General features: G+C 44.2%; 1 protein-coding gene across 17 annotated transcripts in view; it reads left to right on the top strand.

Moving 5' to 3' along the window:
* The window catches only part of LOC147123101 (prominin-1-A-like), a 240,309-nt gene extending 230,524 nt beyond the window's left edge, over positions 1-9,785 (top strand). For 7 of the 17 annotated variants that reach the window (XM_085966404.1, XM_085966387.1, XM_085966420.1 and 4 more), the window contains one exon: positions 8,648-9,785. In XM_085966404.1, the coding sequence (XP_085822530.1) occupies positions 8,648-8,822 (175 nt within the window). In that variant the 3' untranslated portion in view covers positions 8,823-9,785. The remainder of the gene's footprint in view (positions 1-8,647) is intronic. The other 10 variants (XM_085966480.1, XM_085966412.1, XM_085966440.1 and 7 more) reach the window with 2 other exon arrangements.
* Positions 9,786-22,201: the final 12,416 nt, after the last annotated feature.

The raw sequence follows: 22,201 nt of genomic DNA, 5'->3' as shown, positions 1-22,201 counted from the left end.
GAGGATAGTTGAATAAGAAGAAAGGAATTTAATGCTGAATATGATATATTTTATTTTGGAGTACAAACTGGATTATTTTATGTTTAATATAATTCATCACATTTCATCCAACACTTTGTGTGAAGTACTATGAGTTAAGAGACCATTTTTTTTCTTGAGCTCATGTTCTAGGACCAATGTGCTGTGAAAACTACTAATATCCACTTCAAACTTGATGATTAAGACATTTGAAAGCAAAACACCACTTTCTTGTAGCTGTTCACTCCAGAGCACGAATGCTTCTGTCCAAATCTCTCTCTTTAAAAAGGAAAGCTCTCTGAATTAAATATGTTCCTCTTTGTTTCAATCTTTGTGTTTTTTGGTCCAAATAATTGCATAATTTTGGTGCTTTTGTTTTCAAAATTCCATGGTGTTGCTTACAGTTTTCCACCTTTAGGAAATTGTCACCACCTTACTGGAAATGGTCTACTCCACAACAGTCCTGTATTGACCTCTATGAATCAACTGAATTGAAGATTTTTTTTTTAACTAGTAAAAGCCCAAAATCTATGACCCTTATAATCCCATCTTTCTTCACACCCTCAGTATGCACAATTCCCTAGCTCAGAAGGGGTTGATAACTTTCTAAGCCTCTGACCATGATTTTATTTTAATGTTATACTCTATTTGTTAAATAGGGTGCTGAGAGCTGAGTCATAAATAGTTGTAGCCTTGAAATAAAAATCAGCTTTGTCCAATTCCCATCACAGTTGACACACACTGAACTCTTCTAACATGTGCCACCTTCAGGATTCAAGATTTTCCTCTTGAGATGGTGGAAATATTTTTCCCCCTCAAGTTTTAAGTGTCTTTCACTTTGAGATGCGTTATTGCTTTAATGTTCTGTTAGGGCAAGTCCTCTGCATTCTGTGTCAAACAAGAGTAAGACAAGGTTAGTTCAGGTAAAGGCTTGAGAATACATTTTACCAAGGGTCCTATGAAAATTACACCGTATTTACAGCACAAAAACAGGCCATTCAGCCCAACAGGTCCATGCCAGTGTTTATGTTCCACACGAGCCTCCTCCGACCCCTCCATCTAACCCCATCAACGTATCCTTCCATTCTCCCTCGTGCTTATCTAGCTTCCCCTTGAACACATCTATGCTATTCACTTCAACTACTCCCTATGGTAGTGAGTTCCACATTCTAACCACTCTCTGGGAAAAATAATGTTTTCATGAATTCCCTATTGGATTTATTAGTGACCATATTTTTATGGCCTCTAGTTCTGGTCTCACCCACAAATGGAAACATCATTTCTACGTCTACCCTATCAAACTCTTTCATAATCTTGAAGACCCCTTATCAGGTCACCCCCCCCTCAGTCTTTTTTCTAGAGAAAAGAGTCCCAGCCTCTTCAATCTTTCCTGATGGGTATAAACTCAGTTCTGATATCATTCTAGTAAATATTTTTTGCACCTTCTCCTTTTATATCCTTTTTATAATATGGAGACCAGAATTGTTCACAGTACTCCAAGTGTGGTCTAACCAAGGTACTATACAAGTTTAACATAACTTCTTTGCTTTTCAATTCTGTCCCTCTAGAAATAAACCCCATTGCTTTTTTATGGCCTTATTGTCGCTACTTTTAGTGATCTGTGTATCTGTACCTCCAGATCCCTCTGTTCCTCTACCCCATTTAGACACTTAATTTCCATGGAGTATGTGGCCTCCTTATTCTTCCTACCAAAATGTATTACCTTGCACTTGCCTATATTGAAGTTCATTTGCCAATTGCATGCCCATTCTGAAAGTTTATTAAAATAAATTACCATAGTGAGATAGAAAGGGAGAAAGCAAAACTAGTCGGATCAACTAGCTTATATTGCAGCCTATTCACAAAAGGGATCTTTAAAATCTCTCTAACCGGTTTTGTTTTAGTATGGTGAGATTTCTATAAACAACAACTTACAACCTGCTACTTTCAGTTGGTTGACCACAAAATAGTGAATCATTGGCACTTGAACAATATTAAAACATGAAGCTTTAATGTCTTGCATTTAAAATCCATGTTTGTGTACATTTTGATGATGCACTAAGCTTATCATAGTTTCAGGTTTTAATACTTTTCAGATGTTATTAACTCAGCATTGAGATCTCATGGAGAGCGACATGTAATGTGGATCTCATGCATGAAATGAGATTTTCAATTGTATACTTTGGTATCGATTTTCATCCAAAGAGCATAGAGGATACAAGAATTAGTTGTCATGGGCCTGGAAGCAAAAGATTATTGCCCAGAATTTACGACAGCGATGCGCATGCGCGAAGACCTGGAACTTGCGATCTGTCAAGCTTTGCTTGGACAGATCCACTGCATCTGCTATAAATTCACTTCCGCTGGTGCAGAGTTGGGCTATTAGCCCAATTATTGCCCGGCGAATACCCAAGGGTTAAAATAAATGTTAATTTTTTTTTAATGATAAACATTCACTGACATTTAAAATTAGTTGAGGTAAATTTTGTCCCGTTTAATAATGTTTAAATTTAATTTTCAAAAATTTATATTTTTATTTTAAATGTTCAATTAAAGGGTATTTTAATCAATTTTGAACCTCTGATCCTTTATTTTTATTGACGTGTTGTGAAATTTTATTTATTAGGTGATTTCTATTATGCTTATGAGGATTCCATACGTTCAAGCTTTTATAGATATGTGAAGAGAAAAAGATTGGTGAAGTCAAGCGTAGGTCCCTTGCAGTCAGAATCAGGGGAATTTATAATGGGAAACAAAGAAATGGCAGACCAACTAAATTCATACTTTGGTTCTGTCTTCACAAAGGAGGACACAAATAACCTCCCAGAGATGCCGGGGAACATAGGGTCTGATGAAAGGGTGGAACTGAAAGAAATCAGTATTTGTAGGGAAATGGTGTTAGGAAAATTGATGGGACTGAAGGCCGATAAATCCCCAGGGCCTGATAATCTACATCCCAGGGTACTTAAGGAAGTGGCCCTAGAACTAATAGATGCATTGCTGGTCATCTTCCAGAACTCGATAGACTCTGGAACAGTACCCGTGGATTGGAGGGTAGCTAATGTTACCCCACTATTCAAAAAAGGTGGTAGAGAAAAAGCGGGGAATTATAGACCGGTAAGCCTGACATCGGTAGTGGGGAAAATGCTAGAATCTATTATAAAAGATGTAACAGCAGAGCACTTGGTAAGCAGTGACAGGATCGGACAAAGTCAACATGGATTTACAAAAGGTAAATCATGCTTGACCAATCTACTGGAATTTTTTGAGGATGTAACTGGTAAAATAGATAAGGGAGAACCAGTGGATGTGGTGTATTTGGACTTTCAGAAGGCTTGTGATAAGGTCCCACATAAGAGATTAGCGTGCAAAATTAAGGCACATGGGATTGGGGGCAAGGTATTGACTTGGATAGAGAACTGGTTGGCGGACAGAAAGCAAAGAGTTGGAATAAACGGGTCATTTTCCGAGTGGCAGGCAGTGACTAGTGGGGTACCGCAAGGATCGGTCCTAGGACCCCAGCTGTTCACAATATATATTAATGATCTGGACGAGGGAATTGGATGTAATATCTCCAAATTTGCAGACGACACAAAGCTGGGTGGGAGGGTATGCTGTGAGGAGGATGTCATGAAACTCCAGTACAATTTGGACAGGTTGGGTGATTGGGCAGAAACATGGCAAATGCACTATAATGTGGATAAATGTGAGGTTATCCACTTTGGTGGCAAAAACAGAAAGGCAGATTATTATTTGAATGGCAATAGATTGGGAGAAGGGGAAGTGCAAAGAGACCTGGGTGTTCTTGTGCACCAGTCGCTGAAGGTAAGCACGCAGGTGCAGCAGGTGGTTAAGAAGGCAAATGGTATGTTGGCCTTCGTAGCAAGAGGGTTCGAGTACAGGAACAAGGATGTCTTGCTACAGTTGTACAGGGCCTTGGTGAGACCGCACCTTGAGTACTGTGTGCAGTTTTGGTCGCCTTACCTGAGGAAGGACGTTCTTGCCATGGAAGGAGTGCAGCGAAGATTCACCAGGCTGATACCTGGGATGGCAGGAATGACGTATGAGGAGAGATTGTGTCGATTGGGCTTATACTCACTGGAGTTTAGAAGATTGAGAGGGGATCTCATCGAAACCTATAAAATTCTGTCAGGCCTGGACAGACTAGATGCAGGAAGGATGTTTATGATGGCCGGGGAGTCCAGAACCAGGGGTCATAGTCTAAGGATAAGGGGTAAGCCATTTAGGACTGAAATGAGGAGGAATTTCTTCACCCAAAGAGTGGTGAACCTGTGGAATTCTCTGCCACAGAGGGCGGTGGAGGCCAGTTCATTAAATATATTCAAAAAAGAGTTGGATATATTTCTTAAGGCTAAAGGGATATGGGGAGAAGGCAGGGACAGGGTACTGAATTTGGATGATCAGCCATGATCTCATTGAATGGCGGAGCAGGCTCGAAGGGCCGAATGGCCTACTCCTGCTCCTATCTTCTATGTGTCTATGTAAATGGAATCCCCATAAGCATCATAGGAATCCCCCTTTGTCATTGGTTGGCCTGGCTCACGTGATCCCAGCGACATTTGCGAATCGCATGCACCCCTGGGATCCGTGCGCCTTTATGCAGGTGTACCCCTGCAGGCCCAGGACTGGAACTGTCTGAAGCTCCGGAGATACAATGTAAGTACGTAGTTTTTGGTTCAGCAAGCCTCCGACCGCAATTTTCCAGGCCTATGTTTCACATGCTTGATGGAATTTTTTGATGTGACTAAATTAGTGGATAAAGGTTATCTGGCAGATCTAATTTACTTGCATTTTTCGAAAGCTCTCGAGACTTTTAAAGAGGCCCAAGGCTTATGGAATTAATATTAATTTTAACATATACCTTTTCCATAAGATAGCTTTCATGTTTCATAGGAATGATAGTGTCACATTTTAATTGCTAGTGCAGTTTTTCCTTTTAAGATTTTGACGAAAGGGTTCAAAAATTCTAAAGTTACATTGCACAGCAGTCAGCTTATTAACACTGCCTCCTCCGCTTCTAGAACCAGAGTAATATAGCAAACCACTTATTAACACTGCCTCCTCCGCTTCTAGAACGAGAGAGTAATATAGCAAACCACTTATTTTATGTTGGTCCACTGCTTAATTAATGAGCTTTATTCAAGATGCATAATGAGGAATAGTGCATATTATTTTATATCCCATTTTAGGGCTTTAGGTGCAAGTTATTGTCATTTTGTCACTTGATAGTTAATGGCAAAGAAAGTCGATGGCGGCGTGCCATTTTTCAAGTTTAAAACGGCACCTAAGCATCCAACATGGATGGCAGAATGCGTGCATGCTCATTACGCACCAGGAGTGTGCCGCCTGCCATATTGGTAAAGGCAGGAAAAGAGGTGTCAAGGATGCATAAGCAAACAGGGAGCCTAATGCCCGTTTTGCAAGGTTGGACTGTGTTCAGGGAAACGTGGTCTACTTGAGGTCTAACCGTCACCAAAAAGGTAAGTTTAAAAAAAACACTTAACTAAAAGCGGAACCGGGAGGAACACCAGCGATTCTGCTGGGTCCACTACAGTGCTGAAGACAGTTGCCATCCCCACTTGGCCCTTCCTACTTAACTGCCTAACCTCCTCTCCCGATTGCGCCCTCCCCCGCCCCCCCCCCCCCCCCCCAAGCTGCTTCCTCCCTTCTTCCAGTACCTATCCGAGAGCCCACAGTGGCCCAAAATTGAAATTATCTTCACTGACGAGCTCAGTAAACATCTCCTGCTTGCTGGTCTCGTGTAAATGAGGCCCGAGGCCTAATATCGAGTGTGTCTCGGGCCTACCTGTTCCAATGCAGGAATCATTCCCTGCTCCATATATAAATTGGCCAGAAAAAGCAGCAAACCTGAGGATTGGGAGCAGTTTAGGATTCAGCAAAGGAGGACAAAGGGATTAATTAAGTGGGGGAAAATAGAGTATGAGAGTAGCTTTCAGGGAACATAAAAACTGACTGTAAAAGCTTTTATAGATATGTGAAGAGAAGATGATTGGTGAAGTCAAGCGTAGGTCCCTTGCAGTCAGAATCAGGGGAATTTATAATGGGGAACAAAGACATGGCGGACCAATTAAATACATACTTTGGTTCTGTCTTCACAAAGGAGGACACAAATAAACTCCCAGAGATGTCGGGGAACATAGGGTCTAATGAGAGGGAGGAGCTGAATGAAATCAGTATTTGTAGGGAAATGGTGTTAGGGAAATTGATGGGATTGAAGGCCAATAAATCCCCAGGGCCTGATAATCTGCATCCTAGGGTACTTAAGGAAGTGGCCCTAGAAATAGTAGATGCGTTGCTGGTCATCTTCCAAAATTCTATCGACTCTGGAACAGTTCCCATGGATTGGAAGGTAGTTAATGTAACCCCATTACTGGACACTTTCTGGTATCCGGCACTGACGGGACCGAGCTGGTGCCATTAGATCAAAACTGCCGTATAAACCAGCGGCAATGTTAAAACATGCAGAGCTTTTCAGCTCCGTGTGAATCAACAAACCCTGTTGCTTAGCAACAGCTTCAAAACAGTTTGCTGCAGCTGCAAGCGTCTCTAGCTGAAGCTGTTGCTTAGCTGCAGACCTTGCAGAGCCTGACTGGGGGGAAAAAAAAGCAACGAGAAGTAAAAAAAACTTACAGAAAACGGCTCCTGAATTTTGTCGGTAGATAGAGCTTCCCGGACTTTTAACCTCCGGTTAAACGAACGTTTCCTGTATTTAAAAAAGGTGGTAGAGAAAAAACGGGAATTATAGACCGGTAAGCCTGACATCGGTAGTGGGGAAAATGCTAGAGTCCATTATAAAAGATGTAATAGCAGAGCACTTGGAAAACAGTGACCGGATCGGACAAAGTCAACATGGATTTATAAAAGGTAAATCATGCTTGACTAATCTACTGGAATTTTTTGAGGATGTAACTGGTAGAATAGATAAGGGAGAACCAGTGGATGTGGTGTATTTGGACTTTCAGAAGGCTTTCGATAAGGTCCCGCATAAGGGACTAGCGTGCAATGTTTAAGCACATAGGATTGGGGGTAAGGTACTGACTTGGATAGAAAACTGGTTGGCGGACAGGAAGCAAAGAGTTGGAATAAACGGGTCTTTTTCCGAGTGGAAGGCAGTGACTAGTGGGGTACCGCAGGGATCGGTGCTCGGATCCCAGTTATTCACAATATATATTAATGATCTAGACGAGGGAACTAGATGTAATATCTCCAAGTTTGCAGACGACACAAAGCTGGGTGGGCGTGTGTGCTGTGAGGAGGATGCAGAGAAACTCCAGTACGATTTGGACAGGTTGGGCGATTGGGCAGATGCAGTATAATGTGGATAAATGGGAGGTTATCCACTTTGGTGGCAAAAACAGGAAGGCAGATTATTATCTGAATGGCAGTAGATTGGGAAAAGGGGAAGTGCAACGAGACCTGGGTGTCCTTGTGCACCAGTCGCTGAAGCTAAGCATGCAGGTGCAGCAGGCAGTTAAGAAGGCAACTGGTATGCTGGCCTTCATAGCGAGAGGATTTGAGTACAGGAGCAAGGATGTCTTGCTGCAGTTGTACAGGGCCTTGGTGAGACCACACCTTGAGTATTGTGTGCAGTTTTGGTCGCCTTATCTGAGGAAGGATGTTCTTGCCATGGAGGGAGTGCAGCGAAGATTCACCAGACTGATACGTGGGATGGCAGGAATGATGTATGAAGAGAGATTTGGGTCGATTAGGCTTATTCGCTAGAGTTTAGAAGAATGAGAGGGGATCTCATTGAAACTTATCAAATTCTAACAGGACTAGACAGACTAGATGCAGGAAGGCTGTTCCCAATGGCGGGGGAGTCCAGAACCAGGGGTCACAGTCTAAGGATAAGGGGTAAGCCATTGAGATGAGGAATTTCTTCACCCAGAGAGTGGTGAACCTGTGGAATTCTCTACCACAGAAGACAGTTGAGGCCAATTCATTAAATATATTCAAGAAGGAGTTAGATATATTTCTTAAGGCTAAGGGGATCAAGGGATATGGGGAGAAAGCAGGGACGGGGTACTGAGTTTGGATGGTCAGCCATATCGCATTGAATGGCGGAGCAGGCTCGAGGGGCCAAATGGCCTACTCCTGCTCCTATCTTCTATGTTTCTCCCAATTCGCGCCGGTCAATAAGTTTCAATTCAAATAATTTCACAGGTCTTCACAATACACCTTCTATTTTACTGAAGTGGTATAAGTTTACAAAAAGTTGAAAACTACTTTGTGTCTCCATTTTTGAAACGATCAGTTTGAAGTTGAAGTTTATATTAAAATCAAATGTTTGTATATTAGATTGGCTTGTTTACAAAGCTATCACCAAAATACTTGAGTTAGTTATTCCCCTCTGTGAGTTAACAAATAATTTGAGTAAGTTTAATTTGTAACTTGTGTGAAGTAAGTTAATGTAGATAAGGAATTCACTGTCTTAGTGCAGTAAACTGCAGCCTTTCAACAAAGAGCAGCCCTCAAATCTGCAATAAATCAATCCGAGATTGAGGAAACATAATTTCATATTTTGTTCATGACTTGTGTATTTTCTCCAAATTTAATATCTCTATTACTTTTTACTTGTCACCAACAGGAGGACCTTTATGCATTCTAGTGGTCGCAACAATCAATCCACATCTATGTACCCGACGGAAGGTCTTCAGATGAATCTGCTCCAGCGCATCTCTTGGTCAATGTGCACCTCATTAACCTATGAGTTGAGATGTATTGGGAATAAACAGTTGATCACTTGGGGAGTATTTTTTTAACTTAAATTCTATGATCAAATGGTATCAACATGATTAACATTTACAGATCCAGGCCTGTGTTAGTTGAAAGACAATCACAAAATGTTGCATTTCTGGCTTTTTTTAAATTTCAAGCAGTTACTACAGCCCACTTTCCTACATTACAGGGTGGTGTTTCACTATGTAAAATCATAAGATTTTTTTTTCTTACACTTTGTTACCTTTGCACTTTCATTATACTAAACATTTTGTTTTGTTTTATGAATAATTTAAACTCTCAACAGTTTTCATAACCTGTTGAGTTTGGATATATTTGTGTATTATAAAGCTGTTGCGTGAATCATTTTTTGTAATTTTTAATGTAGATTGCTTTGTATTAAACTGTGCTGATCAGATTAAATATTTTATATTAGGAAAGTTACATTAATTTAGAAATGTTTAAATACAACAATAGACTTAATAATGGAATGCCTATTAACAGTTGGTGGATTTGTACTGCTGTGTTGTCTGGGTAGTTGTTCAAACTAATGAAGGGATACTTTGGAAAGAAATAGTTTTACAGTTTACCAATGTTTTTGTTAAATGCGATGCAGGTTTTTAAGGAGTAATTTGCAATGAGCTATTATATAGGAAAATCAGAATACTTTTCTAAATTAGACATCTTTAACCATTTATTTGAAGATGCTTATGCCACTTATGTAGAGTATTTTGATGAAATTGGTTAGACCATTGAAATTACCGTACTACTGCCATAACCTAATGATCACATGCACCAATTTATATTTAAGGTGGGCAACATTCAAAGCATTTAAACACTTATTTTTCTCTGGCATTATGTAATCCAGGTGCTCTCGTTGGGTAGAATGTGCAAATACTGTTTGCTTTAACAACTTTTTTTAGAATTAAATTTGTATATAATGTTCATAGTTGTAGATTTATGGGATCTTTCTATTTTGAATATTCAATAAAATGTCTTGGATACTAGGTATTTTGTTAGCCATACTTTCTGCAAAAGAACATGTAGATAACATTTTGATGTGCCTGTTATCTTGCAGACTTGATGCTTTGCAGAAACGTTTCACTCCAATAACACACATAATTAGATCTCAAACGACAAATTGAGAAATTTGCTTGTCCTGTATTTTTTTTCAATTTGCTGTATTTTTTCAACCCCCCCCCCCCCCCCCACCCACTGCCATGAGTTCTACTGTACCACGCATCCTCATTTAAACAAAAGGGCTCGAATCCTCCCGCTTTTCATTCCTTTGGCTATGTTGCTTGTGAGCCAGATGCTAGAAAAGGAGCTGTAGCTGCCTTCCACTTAAATTTCCCTTCTGGTGAGCTCTGTGGGGAAGGTATAACCAAAATTGTACATTTGCCACTCTGGAGACCAACTTGTGCTGTGCCGCTCTTGTCAGCCTACATTAGTACTTCATTTTAGTCTGTCACCAGATGCTCTCTGGATTTCTGATTCAGCTTTATAGACAACTTAAACATAGCATAACATAACTATGTTAACACAAAAGTGTTAAAATTATATTTTGAAAGCTGAAAATGATTATGCTTGTTAGTTAAATCTCATTCTGATGTGTGTAGAGATTAATTTTTATTTGTTCTCAAGGTGCAGCAACACTAGCAAGGCTGTATTTACTGTCCATGGTGGTGGTGGGCTGCCCTATAGTCCTTGTAATGGTGCTCTCAAGATGGGTAGGGGATTCCAGGATACTGACCCAGGATGGTATATGACTTGGATGTGAATGTGTTCCCATGACATTGCTGCTCTTTTTTTTGGTGCTACAAGATGCTGTTGAAGCAATCCTAGAAATATTTACTCGAGTTGGATTCTCAAGGAGATTTTGTCCAAACAGGGGGCTCATTTTATGTCTTGACTATTGAGTCAGTTATGCCACATAAACAACTTCAATCCACCTCAGGCCATCCTCAAATGAACAGGCTGGTAGAGATTTAATGGCACACTGACTTATCTACTGTGCTCATACGTTGAGTAGAACTCCAAAGACTGGAGAAAATGTCATATTGGCAATTTCCCAATAAGCTACAGGGTTCTCAGCCCTTGAATTACTCTACAGGCCACACATTCAGTCCTTTAATCAGTTGTCGGAGAAGACTGCAGGTGAGGAGAGAAATACAATAGATTATGTAGTTAAATTAAGGGATGATCTAACTAGATTGGCAGACCTTCAGAAGAGAACCTAAAACATGTGCAAGGCCTCTGGAACAGCTGGTACAAATGCAATGCTCAGCACCAGAACTGTTGGGTAGGCCAGAGCATGTTGATGCTGCTACCCATGAAGCATAACAAGATCCAGGCTTATTGGAAAGGTCTGTACATGGTAGCTTATGTAGTTAAGATACACAGTTGGATATTTAGGCATTGGGTCTACCATGTTGAAGCCCTACCACTTGTGCGAGGAAATGTGTCTGTCATATGTATATAACTTTCATAATTACTCATATATTACTTCATCTTTTGTTAAATTTGCTTCATGGTTTTTAAACTTAAAACTGGGTCTGAAGGTCCAGTATTCTATTTGCTTCCTGAAGAGGAAAGGGATCGTATGAAGGCATAGGTTCAGGCTAAGAAGAATTAATAGATGGAGTTTTCTGTTTTGTTCTTCTGGACGTATTACCAAAAGCTTATGTAGATTTCAACGCAAAGGTGGATGTTTTTGGAGGTATGGGGGTTTGGGAATAATATAAAATATAAGACCCAAAATAATGTCGAGTAAGAGGAGTGGGAAAACAATCCAAAAATGTAAGTTATATTTCATTCATTACCAAATGCCAGCAAAAACCCTAGTGCATTCTTTTGGTGTCCTGGCCTAAATCTCAACCTACACCATCAAATGTTGCTGGCAGACAGTGGGGTCATATCGGCCAACAGAAGTCACTGCACACAAAGTAAGCAATGAAGTTAGAAATAGATGGTAGAAAGGTGAGAAGCAATAAGCAAAGGAGAGAAACACAAAGGGCCAAACTAATTCATAATGAGAGTGTGAAAAAAGCAAGCCTGAAGGCTTTGTATCTTAATGCTAGAAGCATTAGGAACAAGGTGGATGAATTAGTTGTGGAAATAGAGGTAAACAAGTATGATTTGATTGGGATTACAGAAACGTGGCTGCAGGGTGGGCAAGGCTGGGAACTTAACATCCAGGGATATACAATATTTAGGAAGGATCGGCAAAAAGGTAGGGGAGGTGGGGTAGCATTACTGGTAAAGGAGGGGATTAATGCAATGGAAAGGAAGGATATTAACTCGGATGAAACGGAATCTGTATGGGTAGAAATGAGAAATAGCAAGGGGAGGAAAACGTTAGTGGGTGTGATATATAGGCCTCCAAATAGTAATATGGAGGTGAGGGAAGGCATAAAAAGGGAAATTAGAGAAGCGTGCGATAAGAGCACAGCTGTCATCATGGGTGACTTTAATTTACATATTGATTGGACTACCCAAATTAGTAAAAATTCTGAGGAGGAGGAATTCCTGGAATGTTTTCGGGACGGTTATTTGGACCAATATGTCGAGGAGCCGACTCGAGATCAGGCCATTTTAGACTGGGTATTGTGCAATGAGAAGGGACTTATCAGCAATCTTCTTGTACGAGACCCCTTGGGTCAGAGCGATCATAATATGATTGAGCTCTCAGTCGAGATGGAGAGTGAGGAAATTGAATCAGAGACTAAGGTCCAGAACTTAAATAAAGGGAATTACGAGGGTATGAGACGGGAATTGGGTAAGATTGATTGGGTGGTGTTTCTGGGGGGATTGACAGTGGATAGACAATGGCAAGCATTCAAAGATAGAATGGAAGAATTCCAGAACATGTTTATACCGGTTTGGCATAAAAATAAACCTAAAAAGGTGACTCAACCGTGGATAACGAGGGAAATTAGGGACAGCATAAAATCAAAAAAAAGGGCATATCAACTGGCAAAAAAAAGCACCAGACCGGAAGATTGGGGGCAGTACAGGATACAGCAAAAGAGGACAAAGGGATTAATCAGGAAGGGGAAAATAGAATACGAAAGTAAACTTGCAGCAAACATAAAGACAGACTGCAAAAGCTTTTATCGGTATATCAGGAGGAAAAGACTGGTAAAATCCCAAGTCGGTCCCTTGCAGTCCGATTCGGGAGAATATATAATGGAGAATAAGGAAATGGCAGACCAATTAAACTCATACTTTGGTTCTGTATTCACAAAGGAGGACACAAATAACCTCCCAGGAATATCGACAAACATAGGGACTAATGAGAGGGAGGAGCTGACAGAAATTAGTATCTCTAGGGATATGGTGTTTGGTAAGTTGAGGGGACTGAAGGCCGACAAATCCCCGGGGCCTGATAAACTACATCCTAGGGTACTTAAGGAGGTGGCCCTGGAGATAGCAGATGCTCTAAGGATCATCTTCCGGAACTCCATTGACTCGGGAACAGTACCCGTGGATTGGAGGGTAGCTAATGTTACCCCAATATTTAAAAAGGGGGGTAGAGAGAAAGCAGGGAATTATAGACCAGTAAGCCTTACATCGGTTGTGGGCAAAATGCTAGAGTCCATTATTAAGGATAAAATAGCGGAGCACTTGACAAATGGGGAAAGGATCGGACAGAGTCAACATGGATTTACAAAGGGTAAATCGTGTTTGACTAATCTGCTGGAATTTTTTGAGGAAGTAACTGGTAAAATAGATGGGGGAGAGCCAGTGGATGTGGTGTACCTTGACTTCCAGAAAGCCTTCGATAAGGTTCCACACAAAAGATTATCATGCAAAATTAAGGCTCATGGGATTGGGGGCAAAGTATTAACGTGGATAGAGAACTGGCTGGCGGATAGAAAACAGAGAGTTGGAATAAACGGCTCGTTTTCGGAGTGGCAGGCAGTGACCAGCGGGGTGCCGCAAGGATCTGTCCTGGGACCCCAGCTGTTCACAATATATATAAATGATCTGGATCAGGGAATTGGATGCAATATTTCCAAATTCGCTGACGACACTAAACTAGGAGGAGGGGTGGGCTCTGATGAGGATGTCAGGAGGCTACAGTGCGATTTGGACAGGTTGGGGGAATGGGCGGATACGTGGCAGATGCACTATAATGTGGATAAATGCGAGGTTATCCACTTTGGGGGTAAAAACAGGAGGGTGGATTATTATCTAAATGGCAATAGATTGGGAGATGGGGAAGTGCAGAGGGACCTGGGTGTTCTTGTGCACCAGTCACTGAAGGAGAGCATGCAGGTGCAACAGGCGATTAAGAAGGCAAATGGTATGTTGGCCTTCATATCAAGGGGGTTCGAGTATAGGAATAGGGAAACCTTACTACAGCTGTACAAGGTGCTGGTGAGACCGCATCTGGAGTATTGTGTACAGTTTTGGTCGCCCCATCTGCGGAAGGATGTTCTTGCCATGGAAAGAGTGCAGCGGCGATTCACCAGGCTGATACCTGGAATGGCGGGAATGACCTACGAGGAGAGATTGAATAGTTTGGGCTTGTACTCACTGGAGTTTAGAAGATTGAGAGGGGATCTCATCGAAACATATAAAATTATGGCAGGCCTGGACAGGCTGAATTCAGAGAGAATGTTTCCAATGGCAGGGGAGCACAGAACCAGGGGCCACAGTCTAAAAATAGCGGGCAAATCATTTAAAACAGAGATGAGGAAGAATTTCTTCACTCAAAGAGTGGTGAGCCTGTGGAATTCCCTGCCACAGAGGGCTGTGAAGGCTAATTCAATAAATATTTTCAAGAGAGAATTGGATATATTTCTGAAGGCTAAGGGGATTAAGGGTTACGGAGAAAAGGCGGGGACGGGGTACTGAACTGGTAAGATCAGCTATGATCTCAGACGAAGATCAGCCATGATCTCATTGAATGGCGGAGCAGGCTCGAAGGGCCGAATGGCCTACTCCTGTTCCTATCTCTATGTTTCTATGTTTTATAATTATATACGTTGCTATAAAAATACGGAATAACTCTGAACTGGACTTTGAATCGGTGCTTTTCAATATTAAAAAAATTGCATACTCTTAGGTGACATCAGAGAAAAATTTTAAAAAGTCAAAGCTAAAGGCACTATATCTGAATGGGCAAAACATTCACAACAAAATAGATGAATTAATAGCGCAGATAGAAATGAATAGGTTTGATCTAATAACCATTACGGAGATGTGGTTACAAAGTGACCAAGGTTGGGAACTAAATATTCCAGGATACTTAACCTTTAGAAGAGATAGGCAAAATGGAAAAGGAGGCGGGGGTAGCCCTGATAATAAAGAATGGGATAAAGACAGTAGATTGAAAGAATCTTGGCATGGAAAATCAAGTAGAATCATTTTGGGTGGAGCTAAGAAACAGCAAGGGGCAGAAAACATTGGGCGTTTATAGGCCCCCAAACAGTAGTTGTAATATAGGGGAGAGTATAAATCAGGAAATTAGAGGCGCATGTGACAAGGGTAATACAGTAACCATGGGGGACTTTAATCTACATATAGACTGGGCAAACCAAATTTGCAGTAATAATGTGGAAGTGTGGCGGAACCACCAGAGGATTACGGACAATTGTGTATAATTCCTTTTACAGCAATGTAGTACAGCTGGGGGCTGCACCTTTAATGTATCTGTTAACTGTACTAGGGCTTCTTTCCTGTCCGCTGCGTGATGACGTCATGCCGTCCGTCACGTGATCTCTCAACGGCGGGAAGAACGTGATGACGTCAGAGCTCGGAACCTTCTGGCAGTTGAGCTCGGAACCTTCTGGCAGTTGAGCTCGGAACCTCTGGCAGTTGAGCTCGGAACCTTCTAGCAGTTTCCTGAGAGGCTTTCAAGCAGACCAGACCTATTTGCATTGTATCCTACAGTTTCCTGTACAGCTTCGTTTGTTCATTAAATTTTATTGTTTTTGATTTTCTGAGTCGATCTCAATTCTTCGGCTGGGAACCCCAGTTCCTACATTGGTGACCCCGATTTCTTCGAACAATTTTCATTGAAGTTACATCATGGACACGAACGCCGACACCCTCGAACTGCCGCAATTTTGGGAGCAACAACCGACCGCGTGGTTTTTCCAGGCAGAAGCCCAATTTGCAATCCAGGGAGTAGCAGCGGATTCGACCCATTATTATTACGTGGTCTCCGCCCTCAACAGCGCCACGGCCTCGTGGGTCATCAGCCTCCTCGAGAGTCCACCGAACGATGGCAAGTACGAAGCTTTAAAAGCACGTTTACTGCAGATTTTCGGTCTGTCCAAGTCGGAGCGCGCTCGCAGACTTATCTCCATGCCCGGCCTCGGGGACTCAAAACCCTCAGAGCTCATGAGCCAAATGCTCACGCTTTTGGGCTCGGAATCGCGATGTTTTCTGTTCCGCGAGCTGTTTCTGTCAACTACCAGAGCCAGTACAGACGGCCTTGGCCAATTCCTCGATCACGGATTGTGCTGAACTCGCCGCGGAAGCGGATAAAATATTCACCATCTCGCAACAATCTTGTGCAGCCACGAGGTGCCCATCCCCCACAAGAGCGAATCCGACGATGACTCCTGCAGGCTGGTGTGCATACCACGCTCGTTTCGGCGTGAAGGCCAGAAATTGCCGCCCGCCCTGCAGTTTCTCACCCAAAAAAAAAATCTACCTCAAACCAGCGGTTTCTGAGAAGATCAATAAGGCCTAAGGGACGCGCCGGAGTTGCGATGGCCGTCGGGTCCACAGGGAAACTCCTATACATTACAGACTCCGTCAGGGCGACGTTTTCTCTGTGATACTGGCTCCCAGTGCAGTATCCTACCAGCGTCGAAGCTAGATCCTCAATCCGGCGGTCAAGGACCCCCCTCGAGGCAGCCAATGGTGCGGCAATTTGCACGTTCGGAAAGCGTAGGGTCCAGTTGAGTTTTGGCGGCCAACATTTTGTTTGGGAGTTTATCACGGCGAAAGTCTCTCAGGCCATCCTGGGGACAGATTTCTTCTGCGCAAACAGGTTTCTCGTCGACGTCCGACACTGCCGGCTAATCAGTGCCTCCACTTTTCACTCGGTCCCCTGCCACCGAAGCACCGCGATGTCTTGGTCAGTTGCCTGTGCAGTCCCATCTCCAAATGAGTTCTCTCGTCTTCTCAGTGAGTTCCCTGAGCTCACCAGGCCCACATTTTCTTCTTCAGTCGCGAGGCACGGTGAACCACATTACCACGACAGGATCCCCCGTTTATGCGAGAGCTCGAAGGCTGGAACTCGGTAAACTCGCGGCCGCCAAGGCAGTGTTCCATACAATGGAACGCCTGGGTATTATTCGACGTTTGAATAGTCCTTGGTCCTCGCCATTACACATTGTTCCTAAGCCGGGCGGCGGATGGCGACCATGCGGCAACTACAGATGCCTGAATGAGGCTACCACACCGGATCGGTACCCAATTCCTCACATTCAGGATTTTTCAGCCGATCTGGCAAGGAATTCCATCTTTTCCAAAGTAGACCTCGTCCGAGGCTATCATCAAGTGCCCGTGCATCCTCAGGACGTTCCCAAAACTGCCATCATCACACCTTTCGGGCTCTTTGAGTTCCTTCGTATGCCGTTTGGGCTGAAGAATGCAGCACAAGCCTTCCAACGTCTCATGGATTCCGTGTTGCGCGATCTGCCGTTCATCTTCGTATACCTAGACGACATCCTTATTGCCAGTAACAGCACGAAAGAACACATTACGCACTTGCGTACCCTTTTTTTCTCGTCTCGGCCAACATGGCCTTATTATCAACCCGGCCAAGTGCCAGTTTGGGTTGCACAGCATTGATTTCCTGGGACACAGAATCACCTGAGAAGGTGCCGTCCCGCTGGCCACTAAGGTGGAAGCAGTCACGTCGTTCCCTCTTCCTCAGACCGTCAGGGCCCTCCAGGAATTTCTGGGAATAGTCAATTTTTATCATCAGTTCGTCCCCAAGGCGGCATTGTTGATGCAACCTTTGTACGAGGCCCTCAGAGGTAAATCGGGCAAAGACCCGATCGATTGGACACCCCAGATGGACCAGGCTTTCCTCGACACTAAGAACGCTTTGGCTGCTGCGACCATGTTGGCACATCCCCTTCCGGGTGCAACCATTGCCCTTACCATGACGCATCTGATTATGCCATCGGGGCAGTACAGATGCAGTGGGTCGATGGCACATGGCAACCACTGGCTTTCTTCAGCCGCCAATTGCGGAAGAACGAATGCAAGTATAGTACTTTTGATAGGGAGTTGTTGGCATTGTTTCTGGCCATCCGCCATTTTCGCTTCCTACTGGAAGGACGCACATTCACGCCTTTTGTAGACCACAACCCACTTACTTTTGCGATGGCCAAGACAGCGGAACCATGGTCGGCACGGCAACGACGTCATCTTACGTACATATCTGAATTTACAACCGACATACATCATGTCTCAGGCAAAGACAACCTGGTGGCGGATTGTCTCTCACGCGCCCAGCTCCACGCAGTACACCTGGGAGTCGACTATGTTGGTTTGGCAAAAGAACAGAAGGCAGACCCTGAAGTGCAGGCATACCGGACCGCACCTTCCAGCTTACAAGTGGCTGATGTCAGTTTCTAGGCCGCAGGGACCACACTCCTGTGTGACATCTCGATGGGCATCCCACGTCCTATCATTCCAGTCGAATTTTCGACACTATCCACGGGTTGTCACACCCTGGCATGAGAGTGTCACAACGACTCGTGGCAAAGAAATTCGTCTGGAAGGGCATGCATCTCGACATCCGTGACTGGACCAATACCTGCGTGAGTTGCCAGAAGTCCAAGATACAACGCCATGTTAAGGCCCCAGTTGCCACTTTTCCGGTTCCGGAGCGTCGATTCGACCATGTGCACGTGGACCTGGTTGGTGCTCTCCCTCTCGCGGGTACACTCACCACCTCACCGTGGTAGACCGCACCACCAGGTGGCCAGAGGCAATTCCTTTGGTTGCCACCACAGCAGCAGACGTCTCCAGAGCCTTCATCTCATCGTGGGTAGCTCGGTTCGGGGTACCGGCTGACGACATCTCCGACCGGGGGCCTCAATTTATCTCTGAGCTTTGGAACGCCGTAGCTCGAGGTTTGGGCACCAAGCTTCATCGTACCACCGCCTACCATCCACAGGCGAACGGTCTGTGTGAAAGATTCCACAGGTCCCTTAAAGCCGCACTCTGTGCTCATCTCCGTGGGCCTAGTTGGGTGGACAGGCTCCCTTGGGTGCTGCTAGGTCTTCGCATGGCGCCTAAGGACGTCCTGCATTCTTCTTCAGCAGAGCTGGTTTATGGCCAACCACTCAGAGTGCCTGGTGATTTTCTTTCTCCTCACACGGAACCCCAGTCCCCAGCTCAGCAGCTCGTCAGCCACCAGGAAGCGGCTAGGAATTTCATCCCAGTGCCTACGTCGCATCATGACCTGCAGCGCTCCCATGTCCCGGTGGATCTTAAGAGCGCAGAATACGTGTTCATTCAGCAGGATGCTCGCAAAAACCCGCTGAAACTGCCTTACACAGGTCCGTTCCACGTCATCTCGTCAGGTGACAAGTCCTTCACAGTCGACGTCGGCGGTAAACCTGACCACATCTCCATCGACCGGTTGAAACCGGCGCATCTGGATCTGAGCGAACCAGTCGTCACCGCTCAGCCGCCTCGTCGTGGTCGTCCACCATCGACTGCCGGTCCAGTACAGCCACAGTCATCCGCTGAGTCGCCAGTGCCCGCCTCACCGGGTCGACCACAGCCGGCCTCCTCTTCTCCGCCTGCGGCGTCATCCCAACCGCAGCCAACGGCCAGTTCGTCTTCTAGCGCTCCGTTCCAGCTGCCGGGGTATCGCAGTCGGTCGGACAGACTCGTCAGACCCCCTTCTCGCCTTACCTTCTCTGTTAAAAGCAATTCTGGGGGGGGCGCATGTGGCGGAAACACCAGAGGATTAAGGACAATTGTATATAATTCCTTTTTTACAGCAATGTAGTACAGCTGGAGGCTGCACCTTTAATGTATCTGTTAACTGTACCAGGGCTTCTTTCCTGTACTCTGCGTGATGGCGTCATGCCGTCCATCACGTGATCTCTCGACGGCGGGAAGAACGTGATGACGTCAGAGCTCGGAACCTGCTAGCAGTTGAGCTCGGAACCTTCTAGCAGTTTCCTGAGAGGCTTTCAAGCAGACCAGACCTATTTGCATTGTATCCTACAGTTTCCTGTACAGCTTCATTTGTTCATTAAATTTTATTGTTTTTGATTTTCTGAGTCGATCTCAATTCTTCGGCTGGGAACCCCAGTTCCTACAGAAGAATGTATACAAGACAGTTTTCTAGATCAGTATGTTGAGGAACCAAGTAGGGAACAGACTATTTTAGATTTAGTATTGTGCAATGAGAAAGGGCTAATTAATAACCTTGTAGTAAAGGGGCCTTTAGGGAAGAGTGAGCATAATATAGAGTCATAGTTATACAGCACGGATAGAGGCCCTTTGGCCCATCGTGTCCGCGCCGGCCATCAAGCCCTGTCTAATCTAATCCCATATTCCAGCATTTGGTCTGTAGCCTTGTATGCTGTGGCATTTCAAGTGCTCATCCAAATGCTTCTTAAATGTTGTGAGGGTTCCTGCCTCCACAACCCTTTCAGGCAGTGAGTTCCAGACTCCAACCACCCTCTGGGTGAAAAAGTTCTTTCTCAAATCCCCTCTAAACCTCCCGCCCTTTACCTTGAATCTATGCCCCCTAGTTATTGACCCCTCTACCAAGGGAAAAAGCTCCTCAGCATCCATCCTATCTATGCCCCTCATAATTTTGTACACCTCAATCATGTCCCCCCTCAGCCTCCTCTGCTCCAAGGAAAACAAACCCAATCTGCCCAGTCTCTTCATAGCTGAAGCGCTCCAGCCCTGGTAACATCCTGGTGAACCTCCTCTGCACCCTCTCCAACGCGATCACATCCTTCCTGTAGTGTGGCGACCAGAACTGCACACAGTATTCCAGCTGTGGCCTAACCAGTGTTTTATACAGCTCCATCATAACCTCCTTGCTCTTATATTCAATGCCTCGGCTAATGAAGGCAAGTATCCCATATGCCTTTTTTACCACCTTATCCACCTGTTCCGCCGCCTTCAGGGATCTGTGTACTTGCACACCCAGATCCCTCTGACCCTCCGCCTTGCCTAGGGTCTTACCATTCATTGGGGGGACTAACAAGGCAAGGGAATACACAAAGTGCATCACCTCGCACTTTTCCGGGTTAAATTCCATTTGCCACTGTTCCACCCATCTGACCAACCCATCTATATCGTCCTGCAGACTGAGGCTACCCTCCTCGCTATTTACCACCCTACCAATTTTTGTATCATCCGCGAACTTACTGATCATACCTTTTACATTCATATCCAAGTCATTAATGTAGACCACAAACAGCAAGGGACCCAGCACCGATCCCTGTGGTACCCCACTGGCCACAGGCTTCCAGTCACAAAAATAACCTTCGACCATCACCTTCTGCCACTAAGCCAGTTTTGTATCCATTGTGCCAAGGCACCCTGGATTCCATGGGCTCTTACCTTCTTGACCAGTCCCCTGTGCGGGACTTTATCGAAGGCCTTACTGAAATCCATGTATACCACATCCACTGCGTTACCCTCATCCACACACCTAGTCACCCCCTCAAAAAATTCAATCAAATTAGTCAGACATGATCTTCCCTTGACAAAGCCATGTTGACTATCCCTGATTAATCCTTGCCTCTCCAAGTGGAGACACATTTTGTCCCTCAGGATTTTTTCCAATAATTTTCCTACCACTGATGTTAGGCTCACTGGCCTGTAGTTCCCCGGTTTTTCCCTACTTCCCTTCTTGAATAATGGTACTACATTAGCGGTTCTCCAGTCCTCTGGCACATCCCCTGTGGCCAGAGAGGTCCTGAATATATGTGTTAGAGCCCCCGCAATCTCTTCCTTTGCCTCACACAGCAGCCTGGGATACATTTCATCCGGGCCTGGGGATTTATCCATTTTTAGGCCAGCTAAAACCGCCAATACCTCCTCCCTCTCGATGTTAATATGTTCGAGCATATCACAGTCCCCCCCGCCCTATTTCTATGTCTACATTGTCCTTCTCCATAGTGAAAACAGATGCAAAAAATTCATTTAGAACCCCTCCTACATCTTCCGGCTCCATACACAGATTGCCACTTTTGTCCCTAATGGGCCCTATTTTTTCCCTAGTTATCCTCTTACCCTTAATATACTTATAAAACATCTTAGGATTTTCCTTTATTTTGCTCGCCAGTGTTATTTCATGGCCCCTCCTTGATCTCCTAATTTCTTTTTTAAGTATCCCCCTGCACTTTTTGTACTCCTCTAGGGCTTCCTCCGTCTTTAGCCTTTTGTATCTGCCAAAAGCCCT

Source organism: Somniosus microcephalus, chromosome 2 (assembly GCF_052327205.1).
Source record: "Somniosus microcephalus isolate GS21.2 chromosome 2, FLI_Smic_1.0, whole genome shotgun sequence".
NCBI classification, from domain to species: Eukaryota; Metazoa; Chordata; class Chondrichthyes; order Squaliformes; family Somniosidae; genus Somniosus; species Somniosus microcephalus.
The sequence above is the reverse complement of the archived record's forward strand: the minus strand, read 5'-3'. Positions and strand labels throughout refer to the sequence as shown.